Source organism: Petaurus breviceps, unplaced genomic scaffold, assembly GCF_028583685.1.
Source record: "Petaurus breviceps papuanus isolate PSGF00001 unplaced genomic scaffold, PetGlider_PUasm1.0 140, whole genome shotgun sequence".
In the NCBI taxonomy this organism is placed as follows: Eukaryota; Metazoa; Chordata; class Mammalia; order Diprotodontia; family Petauridae; genus Petaurus; species Petaurus breviceps.
In genome coordinates this window covers 37,973,354-37,991,651 of record NW_027185698.1, presented here as the reverse complement: position 1 = coordinate 37,991,651, position 18,298 = coordinate 37,973,354, and the positions used below count along the sequence as shown (strand labels likewise).

Below are 18,298 nucleotides of genomic sequence, written 5' to 3'. Positions count from 1 at the left end.
CTGGAACAGAGCTCCTTTTCAGAAGGACATTGAGTTGTGCAGCATAATGGAAAGAAAGCCAGGGGTTAAAATCCGATCTCTCTGGACAAGTCACTTCATTTCTCTTTCTCCAAGATTATAAATTGGGGAGAGAGAGTTGACCTCATTAGCAAAGGGAGTGTCATCACTCTGTGTGAGGAGTTCCCCATAGCAATGAAATCACAGGGCCAGCCCCTCCCTCCTATTGACAAGTTGAAGGGCTCCCAGAGGAGAGCATCCCAGATAGTGACAGACTTTGAAACAAGGTATGATTGACAGAACTGGGGATGTTTAGCCTGGAGTAGAGAAGACTTGGGTGAAGGGAGAGTGAAGATTCTAAAAATTATATACTTTAATTGATACCTTTTGTGTTTAAATCACTTAAATTTATCCCCAGTATCCCTCTTCCTCTCAGAGAGCCAAAAATATTGGGTGAGGATTAACAGCTATTTGCTAGAGGGATATCATGTGAATAAGAAAGTAGAAGTCTATTGGGCCTTAGAAGACAGAGCTTGGAGTAATAGTTGGGATTTGCAGAAATAGATTTAAGCCCATTTCAAGAAAAGAAATGTTAATAATTCCTTAAATGGAAAGGACCACCATGAGAGATATTGGCTTCCTTAGATGTAGAGGTATTTAAAGGAAAGCAGGAAGACTGCTTCTTAACAATGTTGAGATTGTATTCTTGTACTGGCATAGGTTGGATTAGATGGATCTGATGATTCCTTCCAATCTAGATCATGTGGTTCAGAGGTCTGATGGTCCCACAATTCTACTGGCCACAGAAACGGTCAACTCCACCACCTTACAAAGCTGAGAATGCAATACATACAAACTGCTACAGAATCCTATTAACCAACTTCATATCATACAGAGCATCTCAGAGCAAAACATATCAAAGAGCAGAATCTGATCCATGGAATGCTTCCATGTAAGCACAATTTCCTTAGGAAACTTGTAGCTTGCAATTTCAATTGTCTAGTTATCTGTCTTTTAAGAGACATCATCTATCTTCTTTGCTTTCAATAGCGAAACTGTCAAGCTGGCAATCACTTCGCATGGAAACAGGGAAATAATGGTAGAATTCATACAATTATAGAATGTCTGAGTTAGAAGGAACTTAGAAATGAAGTCTAATCATCTTATCTTGCATGCTTAGAGAGGGGTGGTGACCCACCAAAGATCAGAAATTTAGCAGCATTATTTTTGAAATCGCCACTTAAAGGGATGAAATTCTTTTTTTGTTTGTTTTTTGGAGGGGAGAAGGCAGGGCAATTGGGGTTAAGTGACTTGCCCAAATTAGATTTAAATTTAGATTACAGCTAGTAAGTGTCAAGTGTCTGAGGCCAGATTTGAACTCAGGTCCTCCTGACTCCAGGACCAGTGCTGTATTCACTGTGCCTCCTAGCTGCCCCCATAAAATTCTTGATTAATTATTACATTTGCTTTAAGTCAAAATGTTCTCTCGTAGGAAATTAGCACTTTGGAGGTTAATGGATCCATTGGTTAAATATTTTGAAAGATCTATCATTTTATCAACATGGGTGTTTCCTTTACTACAACAGACTCAGATCCTTAATTCCTTTTAAGACTGTCTTCATGAGTTGCTATGGCAAGATAGATACAAAGATGAATAGACAGATAGATGGATGATAAATTCAGAATGGTGTAGCCAACTGCCTGGTAAAGGGCCTCTTCACACTTAACCAGACTAGCTGGTCCTTGGAAGACACATATAGTCTTTTCCAGGCCCATATTTAAAGACTTTACAGCTTGCATCCACACAGAATCATTTCCACACCAAGATGAAAGTTTTGGAGAAGAATTTTAGTAGGTATACCGATTACCTTTGAAAAAAAATAAAAACCCTAAAATTTTACAGGAAAAGTGAGATTATACCATAGGTTTGATACAACACATTGCATATCATCCACTTGTTATACCACTAGTATTTATAGTGATGGAGAACGTATCCCTGTTACCTGAACTTTACCCTAAATCCTCCTCTTCAAACACCCCTCCCCCCCCAAGTAGCCTGGAGCACCAAACATCAAATTTACCAAATGCAGAACTAGAAGGCAGGATACTCAGATTATGTATGGTCCTGGATTGGTCACCAGGTGGGTGAGGGTAGGTAAGTCACTTTGTCTTGATGGACCTTATCTCCTTATCTGTAAGACAGATTTGTTGGAAAAGACAATCCCTAAGGTTTCTACTAGTTCAAGCATTTTATACTCTGCTCTAATCTAAAGTCCCTGCTGGTTTTGTCAGAAAGTATATGTTCTGCTTTAAATGGATATGGATATTTATAAGGATATATTAGTAACAACCTTTTCCCTTAGAGCTCCCACAGTTTTTGGCTACATAATTTATAAAATTATAAAAGAGATAATTTATGATTCTGTAATGTATTTATTTCTTTTATTATTTATTGAGAACATTTCTCCTATCCTAAAGCATATTGTGTACATTTTCCTCTGTTTGTGTCTTATGCCTCAATGAAATCATTGGGGGAAGGGTGCCATCTTGTCTAAACTTTGTCAAATGCCCCATCTATAGCAGGAGCTTCATAGACACTTGTTGGTTTATACTGTATTGCATTCAATGAAAGATTAAACGCCTACCATATGTCAAGCAGCGTGATAAGCTCTGGGGATGTAAAGATATAAATGAAGAATATAGCTATCATATTGTAATATATTGTATCATAGGGAGACTAGCCCAGAATCACACAGCTAGTAAATAGTGCTGTAAAATTACAATTCAAACCTGCTCTTAAGTTCAATGCCTTAAAAAACCAAAATAACCTGCCCTTTCTGCTCTGAGTCTGCCTTAAGAACTGATAGGACCTACAGGGTGTGATTTAATTCAGCTGGGCTCAAAAATCTCCCCTTGATTTCTTGTCATGGCGCCTGGATTCCTTTCAGCTCCTGAGATTTTCAGTCTTTCAGTTCCCCCCTGCCCCTTTAAAGTGCTAATAGACTGGGAAGAGGGCATAACATTTTGAATTTTTCTTCCGTAAATTCTCAGCAATTAATTGACAGATAGGTAAAGAGCATGAGGAAAACTGACAAAATGAATTGTGTCTACAGCAGGGATTCCTAACCTTTCTCCTCCAGCAATTGAGAGGAACCTTTGGACCCCCTTTTAGAATAATGTTTTAAAAATGCATAAAATGAACTACCTAGAATTACAAGGAAAACCAAATGTCAGTGAAAATAAAGATGTGTTTGTTTTTTTCTTTAAAGTTCATGGTGCCTCTGAAATCTATCCATGGACCCTCTTGGGCGTCTGAGGACCCCAAGTTAGGAAACCCTGGTCTAGAGAAAAGTAAGTTTAATGGTAAAAGGTTAGAAAACTCTGTTGCATGAGGATTGTCTTGGCTGGGGGCCTGATAAATGCCTTCAGACATCTGAAGGATTTTAACGGAGGAGAGGGATTTGACTTTTCTTTTTCAGTCTGGCCTCAGAGGAAAGAGGTAGGACCATTGCTGGAAGTTAGAGAGAGTTCAATTTCAGCTCAGTGTAGAGAAGAACTTCCTGACCCTGGGAGCTGTCTAAGGACTGGCTGAGGCTGGCTGGGTATATAGTGAGTTCCTGTCACTGATGAGGAAGAGACAGCAATGGTCTGGGGGCTCAGTATTTTACATGGCCATGAGGGCTAGGGCTCACTGAGGTGGGAAGAAAGAAGGATGGCAGGTGTGACAGGAAGAGAATGATTCCCCAAGGAACAGCAGAAGAGCTGTAGCCTAAACAGCAGAGAAGAAAAGGGCGAAGGATTATACCCAGGAGACATCCACTTCCTTCCACTGGAATGCAAAGAAAAGGGAAATTGCCATCTGCTCCTCCCTCCCCACCTCCAGGAAAGTAGCAAAAGAGGAAGGGTCACCATGACCACATGATTCCTGTTCATGGAAACGCTCAGACAGGGAGGCAGGCACCAGTGTGCTGACTAGCTAGAAGAGGGAGTGGGAGTGGGGTGTTTCTGATCTCTCCCCAGAAGGAATAGGAACAGGGTATCAGGAAATCTGTATTTTCCCAGAAAAGTTCACCTATAAAGTGCATTCATATTAAATTCCACCTATGAACAGCCATCCATCCTCTATGACCGTTAAGAAAAGAGCATAGTCCAGTAAATCAACATATAGCAGACTGGGGTAGAGGAAAGAAAAGTGACCCCAAAGTCAGGACACCTGGCTTCACTATCTGGTTCTTCCATTTGTTATCTGTATAATCTTGGATATGTTGCTTTATTCCTATGAGCTATAGTTTTCTCATCTGTAAAATGGGAATAATGATTGCTCTTCTAGAGTATTGGTTATATAACTAGACAGAACCAGATCAAGAACTGCCATGGCCACTCATGACTCTGGAAAAGGCACTCCCAATGTTACACGAAAAGCTCTAAGGCTATAAACGGCAGAGAAGGTGCCAACCAGAATCGGTAGAGGGAGTTTTCTCATGTGGGAGTTCCCTATAATTATGAAATCACATAAATCTGGTTCCTATCCATTATTTCATAGGTGAGGTTGTTATGAGGTTCAAATAAGATAATATATGTAAAATGATTTGTAATCATAAAGCAGGATATAAATAGTTGTGATTACTGTTATTATTTTGACCAGACCTATAATTTCATCTATGTATGGAGCTGCTGGTTAGGAATTTTCTCTACCAATGCAATATCAGCACCTTTTTTTTTCTCAACTTATAGTTTTCTAGAATTGCCTGGAAGCACTGAAAAGTTAAATAATTTTCCTAGAATTAGCCGGCTATCCACTATACCATGCAGTTTCTCTATTATTATCTATTATGTACAATAATAATTTTTATAAAAGTTATACCTTTAAGAGGAATTAAATCAATATAATGAGGACTCAGCTTGTACAGACCCCTCAAAGGAAGAGAAAAAAAGAGCTGTGACAGGAGAGGGGGAACAAGTTTTAGAAATCACGCTGCCCCAAAACCTTTAACACATTTATATTACTCTTGATACTTTTCAGGAATAAGCCTTGTTTCATGACCAACAAGTTGATAACTTATGGGAGTTATTGTACTCCATCCATATTACTATTCTAACTCTAGGTAAAATCAAAGAATAATTGCAGGTAAATTGAGGAATGGTTCTTTAGAGAGGAAGAAAGAGAAACTGATTTCTCTGTGTGTCTAATTGCAATAAGAACTATCATTTTGTGGGGCACTTGGTCATGTTATTTTGTAAGCAGCCACAATCATCTTAAGTGAATAGAACACATGTACCAATACATGAAACTGAAAGTGTCAAAGTGGAGAAAGTCAATGGAGAATTTGCATACCAACAGCCTAGAGGCTATACGGAATACACCTTGATATTTAGTGACCATAGTGCAAAGGTGGTTTTTATGGAGGACAATAATCAGGTGATGAGTCAATAAAAATTTATTAAGAGCTAACTATGTGCCAGGAACTGTGCTAAGGGCTGGGGATACAAATACACATTAAAAAAAAAAGACACTTGCCCTGCCCTCAGGGAACTTACAATCTAATAGGGGAAGACAATATAGAAAAGAAAGCTGAAAAGATGGGAGGTGGAAGGAGAGAGAAGGTACCCATAGGGGCATGATGTTTGTCCTTCATTCCTTCTTGAAGACATCAGGAAGATGATGTCATGACTTGCAAGTAAATTGGATTTAAGTGAGGTGGGACTGGGCAAGATCACCAGCCTCACTTCCACAACCCCCCTCCCCACACCACCTTCCCTCCCCCCTCCCCCCCACCATGTGAGTCCAGTGTCTAGATAGTGATCAGGACACTTGGAGATAGCCCGCCATAGAGGCATGAGGAAGAAGGCAAAAGAAATCCAAAAGGAAGGCAGCTGGTAGGAAATGGGAGACAGCTGAATGGTGCTGTGGCAAGAACTCTGGGCTTGGAATCAGGAAAACCTGAGTTCAAGTCCAGCTTCATACACTTATTAGCCATGCTAGACATTCATCCTCTCTTGGCTTTAGTTTCCCCAACTGTAAAACAGGAGATAATAACAGCATCTCCCCCACTGGGCTGTTGTGAGAATGAAATGAGATACTATCTGTAAAGTGCCTGGTACACAGAAGGTGCTTCATAAATCCTTATTCCTTTCCCTTCTTTCTCAAGATTGAAGGGAGAGTTTGGAGGGAGGGAGAGAGTAGAAGAGGATAAATAATGCTGTGAGAAAACAGTAACCCAAGATATTTTGGGATCAACAAATGAAAGAAGCCAAAGATGAATAAAGAACCCAGAAGTTTCCAGCCTGCACATCTCCCATTAATGGCCTCCTTTAAGAATAGAACCATAATGAATTTCAGGGGGAAAAATGAGTCTATCTGCACATACAGAATTCAGAGGTCACTGAGGTAGCAGGCATTTAAGAATCTTCATGAAGTTAAGTTGTGGATTGATTAGAGCAAAGATCAAAACAATATTAAATTGGAAGAAAGGATCAAGATTAGAAGCAGCTGCACCTGAGGGAAGCCTGGTGTGACAATTGGCTGAGCAAGATTGTTCCAAAAGCATCTGCAGGTAGAAGTGGAATGAGGATAACAATAGATGTGAAATGGAAAAAAAAATCTGCCATATTATTTATAGTGATGTCTTCAATAACCATATTGAAATCACTATCTTTGGATCCTACCACCTCAGTACTCGATATGCCATGCAAGGAATTGGCAATGGAGGATGTAAGGAAAGGCACAAAGGATCACGCAGGATACCTAAAAAGGCATCAGGCTGTAATTTGTAGTACTGAGAAGAATGGTCACCGGGGCACAGGTCCATGGCTTTAAACAACTGAATTCAATTCAAGATTTATTGAGCACCTACGATGGAAAAGATACTGGGATAGAGTGCTAGAAATTAAGTAGAGATGTAAAAGTAAGGAATGAAAGCAGTCCTTGTCCTCAAAGAATTTACATTTTATTAAAATTCAAATTTAAGTTCAAATCAACGCTCAGACAAATTGGTCACAGACAAGCAAGTCACCTAGCATCTGTCAGTTCAAATTTCTTCCTCTGTAAAGTATGAATAATAGTTGTTGTAAGGGTAAAAATAAGATGATATTTGGAAGTGCTTTGAAATTTTTTTCAAGGGTGGAAGGCAAGGCAGTTTGGGTTAAAAGACTTGCCCACGGCCACACAGCTAGTTAAGTATTAATTGTCTGAGGCTGGATTTAAACTCAGCTCCTCCTGAGTACAGGGCCAGTGCTCTATTCACTGTGCCACCTAGCTGCCCCCATTTTGTAAATTTTAAAGTTCCAGATGCTAGCTGTTATCATTATTATTATATAATTATTGTTATGAACTTGGGTGAGATTAGGTCAACATATTAAGTATTCAGAATCCATAAACCTTCATTAAGGAAGAGGGAGGAGCGAAAAATCTCAGGGTTCTTCACTTACAATATCTGAAAAAGGCATTTTGGGAGGAAGTAACTTACTCATATTCTCACTGGAAACCCCCAAACCTTGTCTCACTGGGAAGGATGTTTTGGCTGATTTCAAGCAGACTGACCACAGTGTATTTATGGTTTCAAATGAAAACCAGGTGATAGGGGTAATTTCCTGCACTTGAGGCTCAATATAGGATCCCCCCCTCCCCCCCATGCCTCTGGAACTCATTCCCAGCTCCCTTCCAAATCCTTCCAAATCTGTTGGCCTTCTAGGCTGGGTTGAGCTCAGTCTCATTTTTGCAACATGGACCTTGCCCTTGCCTTGCCAAGTGGGGAGGGGAGAGAGTGGAGAACTTTAAAGAGATTATTTTAAAAGTGGAGAAGGTATCTCCATACTTATCCTTGGAGGCCTCTGTCTTGTGGGGGAGAATGGGCTCTATCAACCCATAATTGAATAAGCCAGGTTAAATAGAGGAAACACAAGGGACAAAAACCACATGCCGCGAACTGGGGAAAGGCTTTCTCTGTGATCCCCAGAGCTAGCATCCCTGCATCTTACGCCATGGTAATCATAACAAACAATCTCCCCACACTCCAGAGGAGCAGACGGTGTAATACAAAACCAGCACAGGCTGACCCACAGAATGTTAAGTGCTGACTGAACCATTTCGCATGCAACCAGAGCATTCAAGGTAGTCTTAATTAACAACCTAGATATGTGCAAGTGGGCGCTGGGCATTTCGTGCTTGATTTATCAGGCCAGAAGGAGGCCAGGCATTGAATGAAAATCATCTCCTACCAGGGATTCACACTGAGAAGCAGTATGAGAGCTGGGACCAAAACTGGGAGAGCCTAGAGGCTCCAAACCAATGGCACCAGAGTGGGGGTGTGGCAAGAGTCAGAAGACTTCGCTTCACATCCTTCCACTGACGCTTCACTGACTACTTCTATGTGACCTTGATCATGTAAATTAACCTTGGCCAGCCTCAGTTTCTTCATCTGAAAAATGGAGCTGATAATAATCCTTTACCTACCTCAGAGATTTACATCAACTATAAAGCATTCGATAAGTGTAAACTATTACTATTCTCTTGTCCAAACCCCTCATTTTATGAAAAAGAAAACTGAGGAACAGAATGATTAATTTACTTCTCCAAAGGTGTTGAATCAAAGTTCTTTTTCTGATACTTCTTTATTTTTTTCTATGACTTTCTTTTTCTTTTTTCCCAATTACATGTAAATAAAAATTTTTAACATTTTTTTTTTAAATTTTGAGTTGCAAATCCTCTCTCTCTCCCTTTCTTCCACCCTCCTTGAGAAGGCAAGAAATTTGATACAGATTATACATGTGCAGTCATACACAAGTTCAATAGATCAAGTCAACATACATTTATTAAGCACTTACTATATGCAAGGAAGTTTGGAGTACTGGGTTGGATAGCTGGCTTTGGAATCAGGAACACCTGGGTTCAAGACCTGTTTTTGATTCACACTGGTAGTGATCTTGGTCAAATTACTTAAACTTCTTAGTACCCTAGGAAACTCTCAAAGACTATATAGATAGTGCCAACTAATTGAAGGAAGGGATATTACTGGAAAATTCCTACAGTAGTGAAATCATAGCTCTTATCCAAAACGTGCAAGACACTACGTGAGGTCCTAGGGTTAGCTTTTACAATAAGATTGTGTTGTCTTAAAAAAAAAAAAAAGAATTTGTGGGGCAGCTGTGAATAGAGCACTAGCCTTGGAGTCTGGAGGACCTGAGTTCAAATGTGACCTCAGACACTTGACACTTATTAACTGTGTGACCTTGGGCAAGTGACTTAACCACAATTGCCCTGCCTTCTCCCCTCCAAAAAGACCAAAAAAAAAAAAAAGAATTTGCTTTTGGTCCATTGTATATACTGAAAGGAGAATAAAAAAAAGGTAGTACAGCAAAGAAAAAAAATAATTTCCATTCTTTGGAAACTAATATTAAGCTATTAATTAACTTACTAGTATTAAACAGACAAATATAAGTATAATACTAGGAAGATTGGGGAGGGATCCAATATTAATAAGCAGGGAAATCAGGAAAGGCTTCAAGGAAGGGTTATCTGAGCAGAACTCTGAAAAAAGACAAAATTTCTTAGGGGCAGAGATGAGAATGAAGAGTAGTCCAGATATGGGGTGAATTTAAGAAATACACGGGGGAGGCAGCAGATGGAAAATTGAATTTAGGGCTTAACTGGTAATTTGGTTTAGCTAGAATGTAATATTTCTGGAGGGGAGTAGCATGGAATAAGGTTGGTTATGCAGGATAGGGAGTACGAGGCCTGGAGTCAGAAAGACTCATCTTCATGATTTCAAATCTGGCCTCAGACACTTACTAGCTGTGTGACCCTGGGCAAGTCACTTCACGCTACCTGCCTTAGTTTCCTTATCTATAAAAATTAGCCAGAGAAGGAAATAGCAAGCCACTCCAGTATCATTGCCAAGAAAACTCCAAATGGGGTCCAAAGAGTTATGCAAGGCTATAACAATTGAACAACATCAACATATGTGTAGGTGCTAGATTTTGGAAAGCCTTAAAACTCAGGCTAAGGGGTCAGTGGCATAGCCAAGACTATAACCCGAGCCACCAGACGCAGACCCAGTGTTTTGCCCACTACACCACCCTACCCCCTGCCTTTGAATATTTTCAGAGAAAAGTCCTTCATAGGATGGACTATGAAAATAAAACAAATTTACACATCAATTGATCTATGTCACATGATTCTGTTCATAGCAGGGTAAAACTTTCTGCATAGGTTAAAATGTAGCAGAAGTAAATGTGAAGGCAGAATCCTGTCATGGGCCTCCGAGGAGGGTAGCCGGACTATTTAGAAACAAGTCTTTGGTTGAGGATGTTTAACAAGATTTTTATTTCTTCACAAGTTGTGATGATTCTCAAAGATGATTATTGCACTCTGGAAAGACTGAAAGGGTCTTTTCATGATTTCAAACACCTGGGTTTCAAGTAATGGAAATACTCAAATCTTGCTTTGGTGTTTGGGCTGATTATTTGTAGTTCTCATGTTAGTTCACCATTCAAAAAAACTTACTTAAAATTCAGGATCTTTTAGTCCTGAGGCAAAATGAGTTCTGTCTAAAATGTAGCACTTTATATATAAAAAGGTGGGAAAATTCCGAGGTCTGTGATCATATTTGATATACTCTGCAGTTGTACTCAGTGTATGGGTCAGCTAGCTGATGAATTGTAAGGCATTTTAATGAGTATTTTGATTGCTTACTGAGGGGCTTCCTGTCTCTTTCAGCCTCAGTTTACTCATTTCTAAAAGCAAGAGTTAGGTATCTATGATTTATTTTAAAAATATTTTAAATTTATGGAATAAATCATTTCCATAACACAGTACATTTTTTAAAAAGATGACTTCACATGAAACTGTTATTTCTTTTAAATATGTAATAAAATTATCATGTAAATTTCTTTCCCCCTCTTTTTTCCCTTCCATTTTCTCCTTGCCACATGTCCTAGAGATAGGCTATATGATTTCAAAGAACCCTTCCTACTCTACAGATTCAAGAAAAGACTTACTGATTCCTTTGCTTGACTTTATCTCACTCTCTCACCCTTCCCAAACTCACTCACAACACCAGTTTATAATATGATGAAAAAGGATTACAGTTACCTAGAAACATGGAATGGTAGACTGAGCTAATGAGACCTTAGCGGTTCTCTGGGATGACAACTGGCCTGAGCCTCAGGCTTATGGAGTCACTGACCTATAGTTTGAAAGGGTCTTAGAGGCGATTGAGACTAACTCCTTTATTTTGCAGATGAGGAAACTGAGGCTCAGAGGGGAGAAAAGACTTTCCCAGGCATGCACAGCTAGTAAGTAGTAGAGGATTCAAATCCTACATCTTATCATTCTTGTCTGTGTCACCCTGGTTAAGTCACTAATCCCCTCACCACTATTCAGGGCTTCAGTTTCTTCACCTATAAAATGAGGGAACTGGACTACTTTGACGTTCCTTCCAGTCCCAGATCTATGAGCCCATGAAACTTAAGATAATGAGGGTAAGTCACATCGGTAGAGAGTGAATGAACCAACATGGGAACCCATTTTAAATAAGCAAGGTCTTTGAACTCCTGGTCCTATGATCTTTTCACTGACGAACCCCCAAAGGGCATGTACATGAAAAGTTTTTTTAACAGATGGTTCATTATGCAATTTTGCCTAAGAAGAATAAAGTTTCTAATTAACCTAAATCAATTGTCGGATCCATCAGAGTCTAAGGATACTGAGATGAGAAGCTGCATGCTACAGTGGAAAAGTCTTTAGCTCTGGGATTAGATGCCCTGGGTTCAAATCTTATCTCTGGCATTTACTAGGCCAAATCACTTAATCTCACTGGGTCTCAGTTTCCTCATATGTAAAATGAGAGGGTTGGATTAAATGGTTTCTAGGGCCCCTTTCAGTTCTAGATCTCTGATCCCATGACCCAATTTCTGAGAAGAGCTTGAGCCTTCAAAAGTCACCATTGGAGCTGATCTAATAGCTAGGGAGACCTGGTTCAAACTCTTCCCTGACACACTGGCTGTGTGGTCCTGAGCAAGCCGATTAACTTCAGTGCCCTAGGCAACTCTATAAGAACAAAAGTAACAGAAAAGATGTTAGCTTTCCTTGGAAGAGGCAGTTTCCTCACCAAGCAGTTCCCAAAGCTAATGAAATGACCAGTCTAGGATTCATCCTTTAACCAGCAGTAACTTGCCAATGCCAATTAATCAATTAACAGATATTATAGAGTGCCTACTCTGTGTAGGATACTGTGAAAGATACAATATAAGACTTAATGCTTACTCTTCAATTATTTCTGGGTAGGAAATATATTGGTATTAGAAATCAGAAGTCTTGGGTTTGAATTTTAACTCAGAGGTATGACTTTGGATAAGTCCCATCACTTTCCTAAGCCTCAATTTCCTGTGATGTGGGTAGTGCAAAACTTATTACCCTCATTTTATGGATGAGGAAAGTAAGGCTCAAAGATTACAATGGAGTCAATCATGGTTATACTAATAGAAAGTAACAGACACAGGAGTTGAACCCAAGTCACAAGATCCCTGGCCTGTGCACTGTCTACCATATTGATAACAGGAACTAGCTTTTGTACTTCTTCATATAGAAAACATGGTAGGCATTCTTTCCTCTCTATTGTAGTATCTCTTCAAGCTGAAATAGTAGGCTCCCAGATCAAAGTGGACCTTGAATGCCAGGTGAAGTTAGGCATTTTCACTGATAGAATGCAGCAGATTTCAACTTCTGAACTGCATCAGAATCATAAGCTTTCTCTGTATCAGTGAAATTCCCACTTGTCTGTAAGTTAGATGGATGAGCGGCATGGCCATGCCCCTGTCCCAGAGACACATAGATGACCCACTCCCAGTTTGTGATGTGTGGTGCAGCCAATATCTGGGGCCAGGATTACCTGAGTTTACTTTATCAGATCTCTCTTCTATTTCTGATGGGGTACCTGGGGTCTAGATCAATTTGTGAAACCAACTTGTAAAACCAGTCTGTTCAGTTGTAACTGCAATTTGTCCTTTCCCATCCTTGAGCTCTGCCCCTTCTCCCTATCCCACACTCCACCCAGGCAACATCCTGTGACCCCTTTGTTCTTACTTAATCTCTTCATTTCTTCTGGGCCTGGCCCACACCCTCCTTTGTCCTTGCCATTTGTCTCCTTAGACCTGGCCCAAATCTTATCTAAACTATCTATTCACATGCTCCTCTCGGTCAGCTCTGACCTTTGTCTATGCACTGAGGCCCCTCCTGTCTGGTCAGCCCTGACAATGGCATGGCAGCCCTACCCTTTAAAGGTAAAAGCATGTACCCCTCTCACTTGCAGGTCCCCTAAAGGACTCTTGCCCGCTTCTCATAGAAGCGTCACAATAAACTTCTACAACTTTCACTCCAATTAAGCCTGAGACCTTGAATTCTTTCTAGACGATATTGCAGGTTTTCTGGTCTTAGATAAGATCATAATTCCTGCTGAACCTATTGGGATCCCGTCCCCCATCATTTCCAAGTTGTTACAAATCAGCGTTTCCTTGAATATGAAGATAAAAGCATTTGGACAGGGCACAAGGTCTCTTGGCTCTTTAAGAATGACTGCTAAGAGTTTAAAACTCTCATTCACCCAACATCGGTGTTCCCCTTGTTCATGAGCTGTCATGATTCCCCAGCATAGCTGAGCCAATGACTAATTCTCCTTTGTCTTTAAAGAGGGAATTGATGTACTGCAGTGTAATAGGAAGGACACTGGCCTGCAAACCAGAGAGTTTGCTACCTTGGAAAAAACTCCTTTTCCTTTCTGGAATTCTCCAACTCTAAAACAAGGGGGAAGGGAACTAGATGACCTTGAAGTTCCTCAATTTAAAATCTGTGATCCTATGATCCTCAATTCTCTTTCAGTTCTGATGTTCTATGTGTCATGTCCCATGGGGCAGCTAAGTGGTGCAGTGGATAGAGTATTGGGCATGGAGTCAGGAAGACCTAATTTCAAATGACTCATACAAGTATTGGCTGGGTGACTGGTTGTTGTGATAGTGGTCCAATTGTTTAAGTCATGTTTGACTCTTCTTCATGTTTGGCTCCATTTGGAGTTTTCTTGGCAAAAATACTCAAGTGGTTTCCTTCTCCAGCTCATTTTACAGATGAGGAAACTGAAGCAAACAGAGTTAAGGGATTTGCCCAGGGTCACACAGCTAGTCTTCCTGACTCCAGGCCTGGTGCTCTGTCTACTGTACTACTTCTCTGTCCCTATGTGACTCTGAGCATGTCACTTAACTTCTGTGTGTCTCAGTTTCCTCAACTGTAAAAATGGAGATAATAACAGTCTTTATCTCCCAGGGTTGTTGTCAGGATCAAATTAGATACTATTTGAAAAATACTTGCTTAGCACAGTGTGTGGCACATAGTAGGCATTATATAAATGCTAGCTAGGATTATTATTTATTATTAAAGAATTGAAGATATTTAATAAATATTATTAATATTTATATTAATAAGCAATAATATTATTATATTAGGGGATAATAATAATTTATTATTAAAATGTCTGTCTCTGACATTCTATTTCCTAAAGTTCTTTCTAGCTACAACATTCTATATTCTAAGACCCCTTTTGACTATAACATTCTAAGTTCTATGTTCTAAGACCCCTTCCAGCTCAGACGTTATTCTGAATATTCTAAGCTCTGACAGTTCTAGGGACCTTCCCAGATCTAAACAACTATGTCTACCTGTAGTTCTTTGAACTCTAAACAAAGGTCATTTCTGTTGGATTTGGATGAAATGATCTCTAATGTTACTGGCAGTTCTAGACTTCTACATATAAGAATTTTTATATTAATGATATTGTCCCAAGCATCATGAAGAGAAAGCTATATGGGGTATGACTATAGAAGAAGAAACAGGGTTTTGGGTATACTACCAGAAACATGAGTACAGAGCCTTCACAGGGAAGGCAGAGGTGTGCCTATCCCTTACATGAAAGGCACTTTGGGCATATTCGTGCTCTATAATAATTGGCAATATAAAGAAGTCACCATGGTAATTTTGGATTGATTTTCAGAAGGTGTCTGGCATTTGCAGGTTCCTAAAATAGCTCAAGGAATTATAAGCAACCACAGACTCATAAAAAAATTTGAGCTGGAAGGGAATTTAGAAGGAAATTAATCAAACTCAACAAACATTTCTTAAGCACCTACTATGTGGAGGGTATTGTGTGCTAAGTGTGAAAGGAAACACAAAATTGAGGTAAGGCAGTCTCTGTCTTGGGAGGTCACATTCTAGGAAGAGAAGCTAATGCATATACAGACAGCTGCAATACACAATACTATTGAGAAGTGCATTAAAGTGATGCAGAACCAAGTGTTCTGTATGCTCCAAGGAGGGGCCACTTAAACCTGGCTTTAAGAGATGGGCAGAGATTCAACAGAGAAAAGGACAGAACACAGAATAAGAGACTGAACAGAGGCCTCAAAGATCAGAGTCCAAACTTCTAATTCTACAGATAATGAAAGTGAGTCCTGGGGAGTTGTTCAGACTTAGTCACACACAGTGATTATTTGAGACTATACCTTCTTGACTTTACATTTTATTTCAGCTGTTACATAAAAAATTAATCTTATTCTAAGCTTTGCATATATCATCTCCTTCTCCTCCTTTTCCTCCTCCTTCTCCTTCTCCTCCTCCTTCTCTTTATTATTAGTCAATGGAGAGGGTGCTAGCCTTGGGAGTCAGGAGAACTGGGTCTAAATTCCAACTGACACTTCTGAGTTTCATGGCTCTGGGTGATTTATTATTATTACTATTAATAACCAAAATGACAAGGGCTTTTCTGTATAGCACTTTAAGGTTTGCTATATGTTTTTACTTGATCCTCAAACAACCCTGAGAGGTAGGTACTGTTATTATTCCCGTTTTACAAGTGAGGAAGCTGAGGCAAAGACAGTCAAGTGACTTGCCCAGGGTCACACAGGTAGTAAGTATCTGAAGCAGGATCTGAATGTGTTTTCTTGATACCACATCCAGTAAATTCATTCCACCACCTAGAGGCCAACTCTGAACCTAATTAAGCTTCCTTCTCTGTAAAATGGGGATAATTTTACTCATATTATCTGCCTCACAGAGTCATTGTGAGGATGGCATTTGGAAGTTTGGAAATTATGTGAGCAGTTGTGATCATTCCATTTCTTTTTTCCCCCTTGCATATTTTGTGCCTTGTTCCTTTCTTATTGATATCGCCATCACTTGTTTTTTTTATTGAACTTGCAGTAGAGAATCTCATTTTCTGACCACTGAGGGACAGATATGAATCCTTATTCTGGCATCCAAAAGCACCTCAGTGAATCAAGCTTAAAGCTGAAGTCTTTTCATTTGCTTGGCTGACACCCTGCCACTAGGTTTCTCCACTGGCAACTGCAGTCCCTGACTGGGAACTTCTCAGTTAATCCTGGTCAGAAATACTATGAGAAGATCTAAAATCCAGTCATTCTGGAAGGAGAGAGGGAGAGAGGGAAAGAGGGAGAGGGAGAGAGAGAGAAAGAGAGACAGAGAGAGAAAATGAGAGAGAGGAAGAGAGAGAGAGGAGAGAGGAAGAGATAGAGAGGAGAGAAAAAGAGAGAGAGGAGAGGAGAGGAGAGGAGAGGAGAGAGAGAGAGAGAGAGAGAGAGAGAGAGAGAGAGAGAGGGAGAGAGAGAGAGAGAGAGAGAGAGAGAGAGAGAGAGAGAGAGAGAAAGGTGGCAGAGGAGGAAGAGGGGAAGAAGGGAAGGACCCTTCAGTTACTTACCTGCTCCCATGATTAGACCGGGTGCTGTGTCTTTGGTATGCACAGTGCCTGAAACATATGGATTGTCTGCCCATCGGAGGTGAAGGTGAAGATGGCAGTCAGGCTTGGAGGAGAAGAAAGTAAAAGAAAATATTTAACCTTTGAATAAGATCACGCTGCCATACCAAACCTGGTTATAGCTAGAAAAAGTCATAGCTGACATTTACACAGGTTTCTGAGGTTTGCAAAGCAAACTCATTCCAACCTCAAATAAGATTATGAGGTAAATACTATAGATTTCATCACCATTTTGTAGATGGTGAAACTGAGGCTGAGAGAGTTTCAGTTCCTTACCCATGGTTCCTTGCACAGCTAGTAAATGTCAGATGTAGTATTCTAACCCAAGAGTTTCTTGACCTTAGCCCCAGTGCCCTTACCACTCTACTATGCTTCATATATACATATATGTATTAATAGCATATACTATAATTATATATGCTATTATATAGTATATATACTATATACACTATTAATAATGTAATAGCATATATAGATGTACACATTATATATATATTATATTTTGGGGGGAGGGGTAAAGATAGTAGAAGGAAAAATGTCAGAGTACACACTCTTTTGCAATTTATTGTCTCAGTTGTCTGGGGCACTGAGAGTTTCAAAAAAAAAATGAGGGGATCATTGATTAGAGCTAGAGAGTACTTTAGAAACTATCAATTCCACCCCTACCCTTAATTTTACAGATGAGGAAATTGAGTCACAGAGAGGTCAAGTGATTTGTCCATAGTCATATAACTTAGTATATGTGGGAAGTAATATTTGGACACGTTCTCCTGACTCTAAGACTAGATAATCTGTTCTGCCTCTTACCATAAGTTAAAAGTTTGATAAATTATGTATTGATTATACAAATAAAAAAAGTGTTATAAACCTCACTCTTTACTCTTGACCATTTTGTTGGTTTTAAGACTGATTTTTTGAGAGTAGACTCAGAAAATTGGCAGACTAGTTTCCTGTAACATTCCCGTCTTCTTTCTCAATCCTGTTACCCTTCTACCTGTGGAACTTCCTCCCCATACACCCCAGAAAGAGCAGAAAGTGGACCTGATCCAAACAGAGAAGTTTGTGATGAAATCTCAATTTACAAAATGCATTCCCAGAGGGTCTCCAAACCTGACTCATATCCACAGAGCTCAGAGTACAGCAAGGGAAATGATTGTTCCCACATGTCAGTGCTCCTCTCTGTTGGGAGCACAGACAGCTTATGTGATCTGCCTGAGGTCACACAGTAAAGCCAAATAACAAAGAATGCCAGTCAGTGTTCATGTCCTTCTGTTAAACCAGCTATTTAACACTGAGGGAGTAAAGAGCTTTTTCTAACTCAGAAAAAATAAATGGTTACAAAAATACATCACAGGCTGAAATTTTTATCAGTGTATTCACATCAATGATAGCCTCCCTTCCCTCCCTCCCTCCGTTTCCTTCCTTCCTTCCTTCCTTCCTTCTTTCCTTCCTTCCTTCCTTCCTTCCTTCCTTCCTTCCTTCCTTCCTTC

General features: G+C 39.8%; 1 protein-coding gene across 3 annotated transcripts in view; it reads right to left on the bottom strand.

Annotated features, from left to right (window-relative positions):
- SORCS2 (sortilin related VPS10 domain containing receptor 2) overlaps window positions 1–18,298 on the bottom strand; it is a 1,276,597-nt gene that overhangs the window by 132,109 nt on the left and 1,126,190 nt on the right. For all 3 annotated transcript variants that reach the window (XM_069070295.1, XM_069070289.1, XM_069070305.1), the window contains exon 11: window positions 16,752–16,854. In XM_069070295.1, coding sequence (XP_068926396.1) covers window positions 16,752–16,854 — 103 coding nt within the window. The remainder of the gene's footprint in view (window positions 1–16,751; window positions 16,855–18,298) is intronic.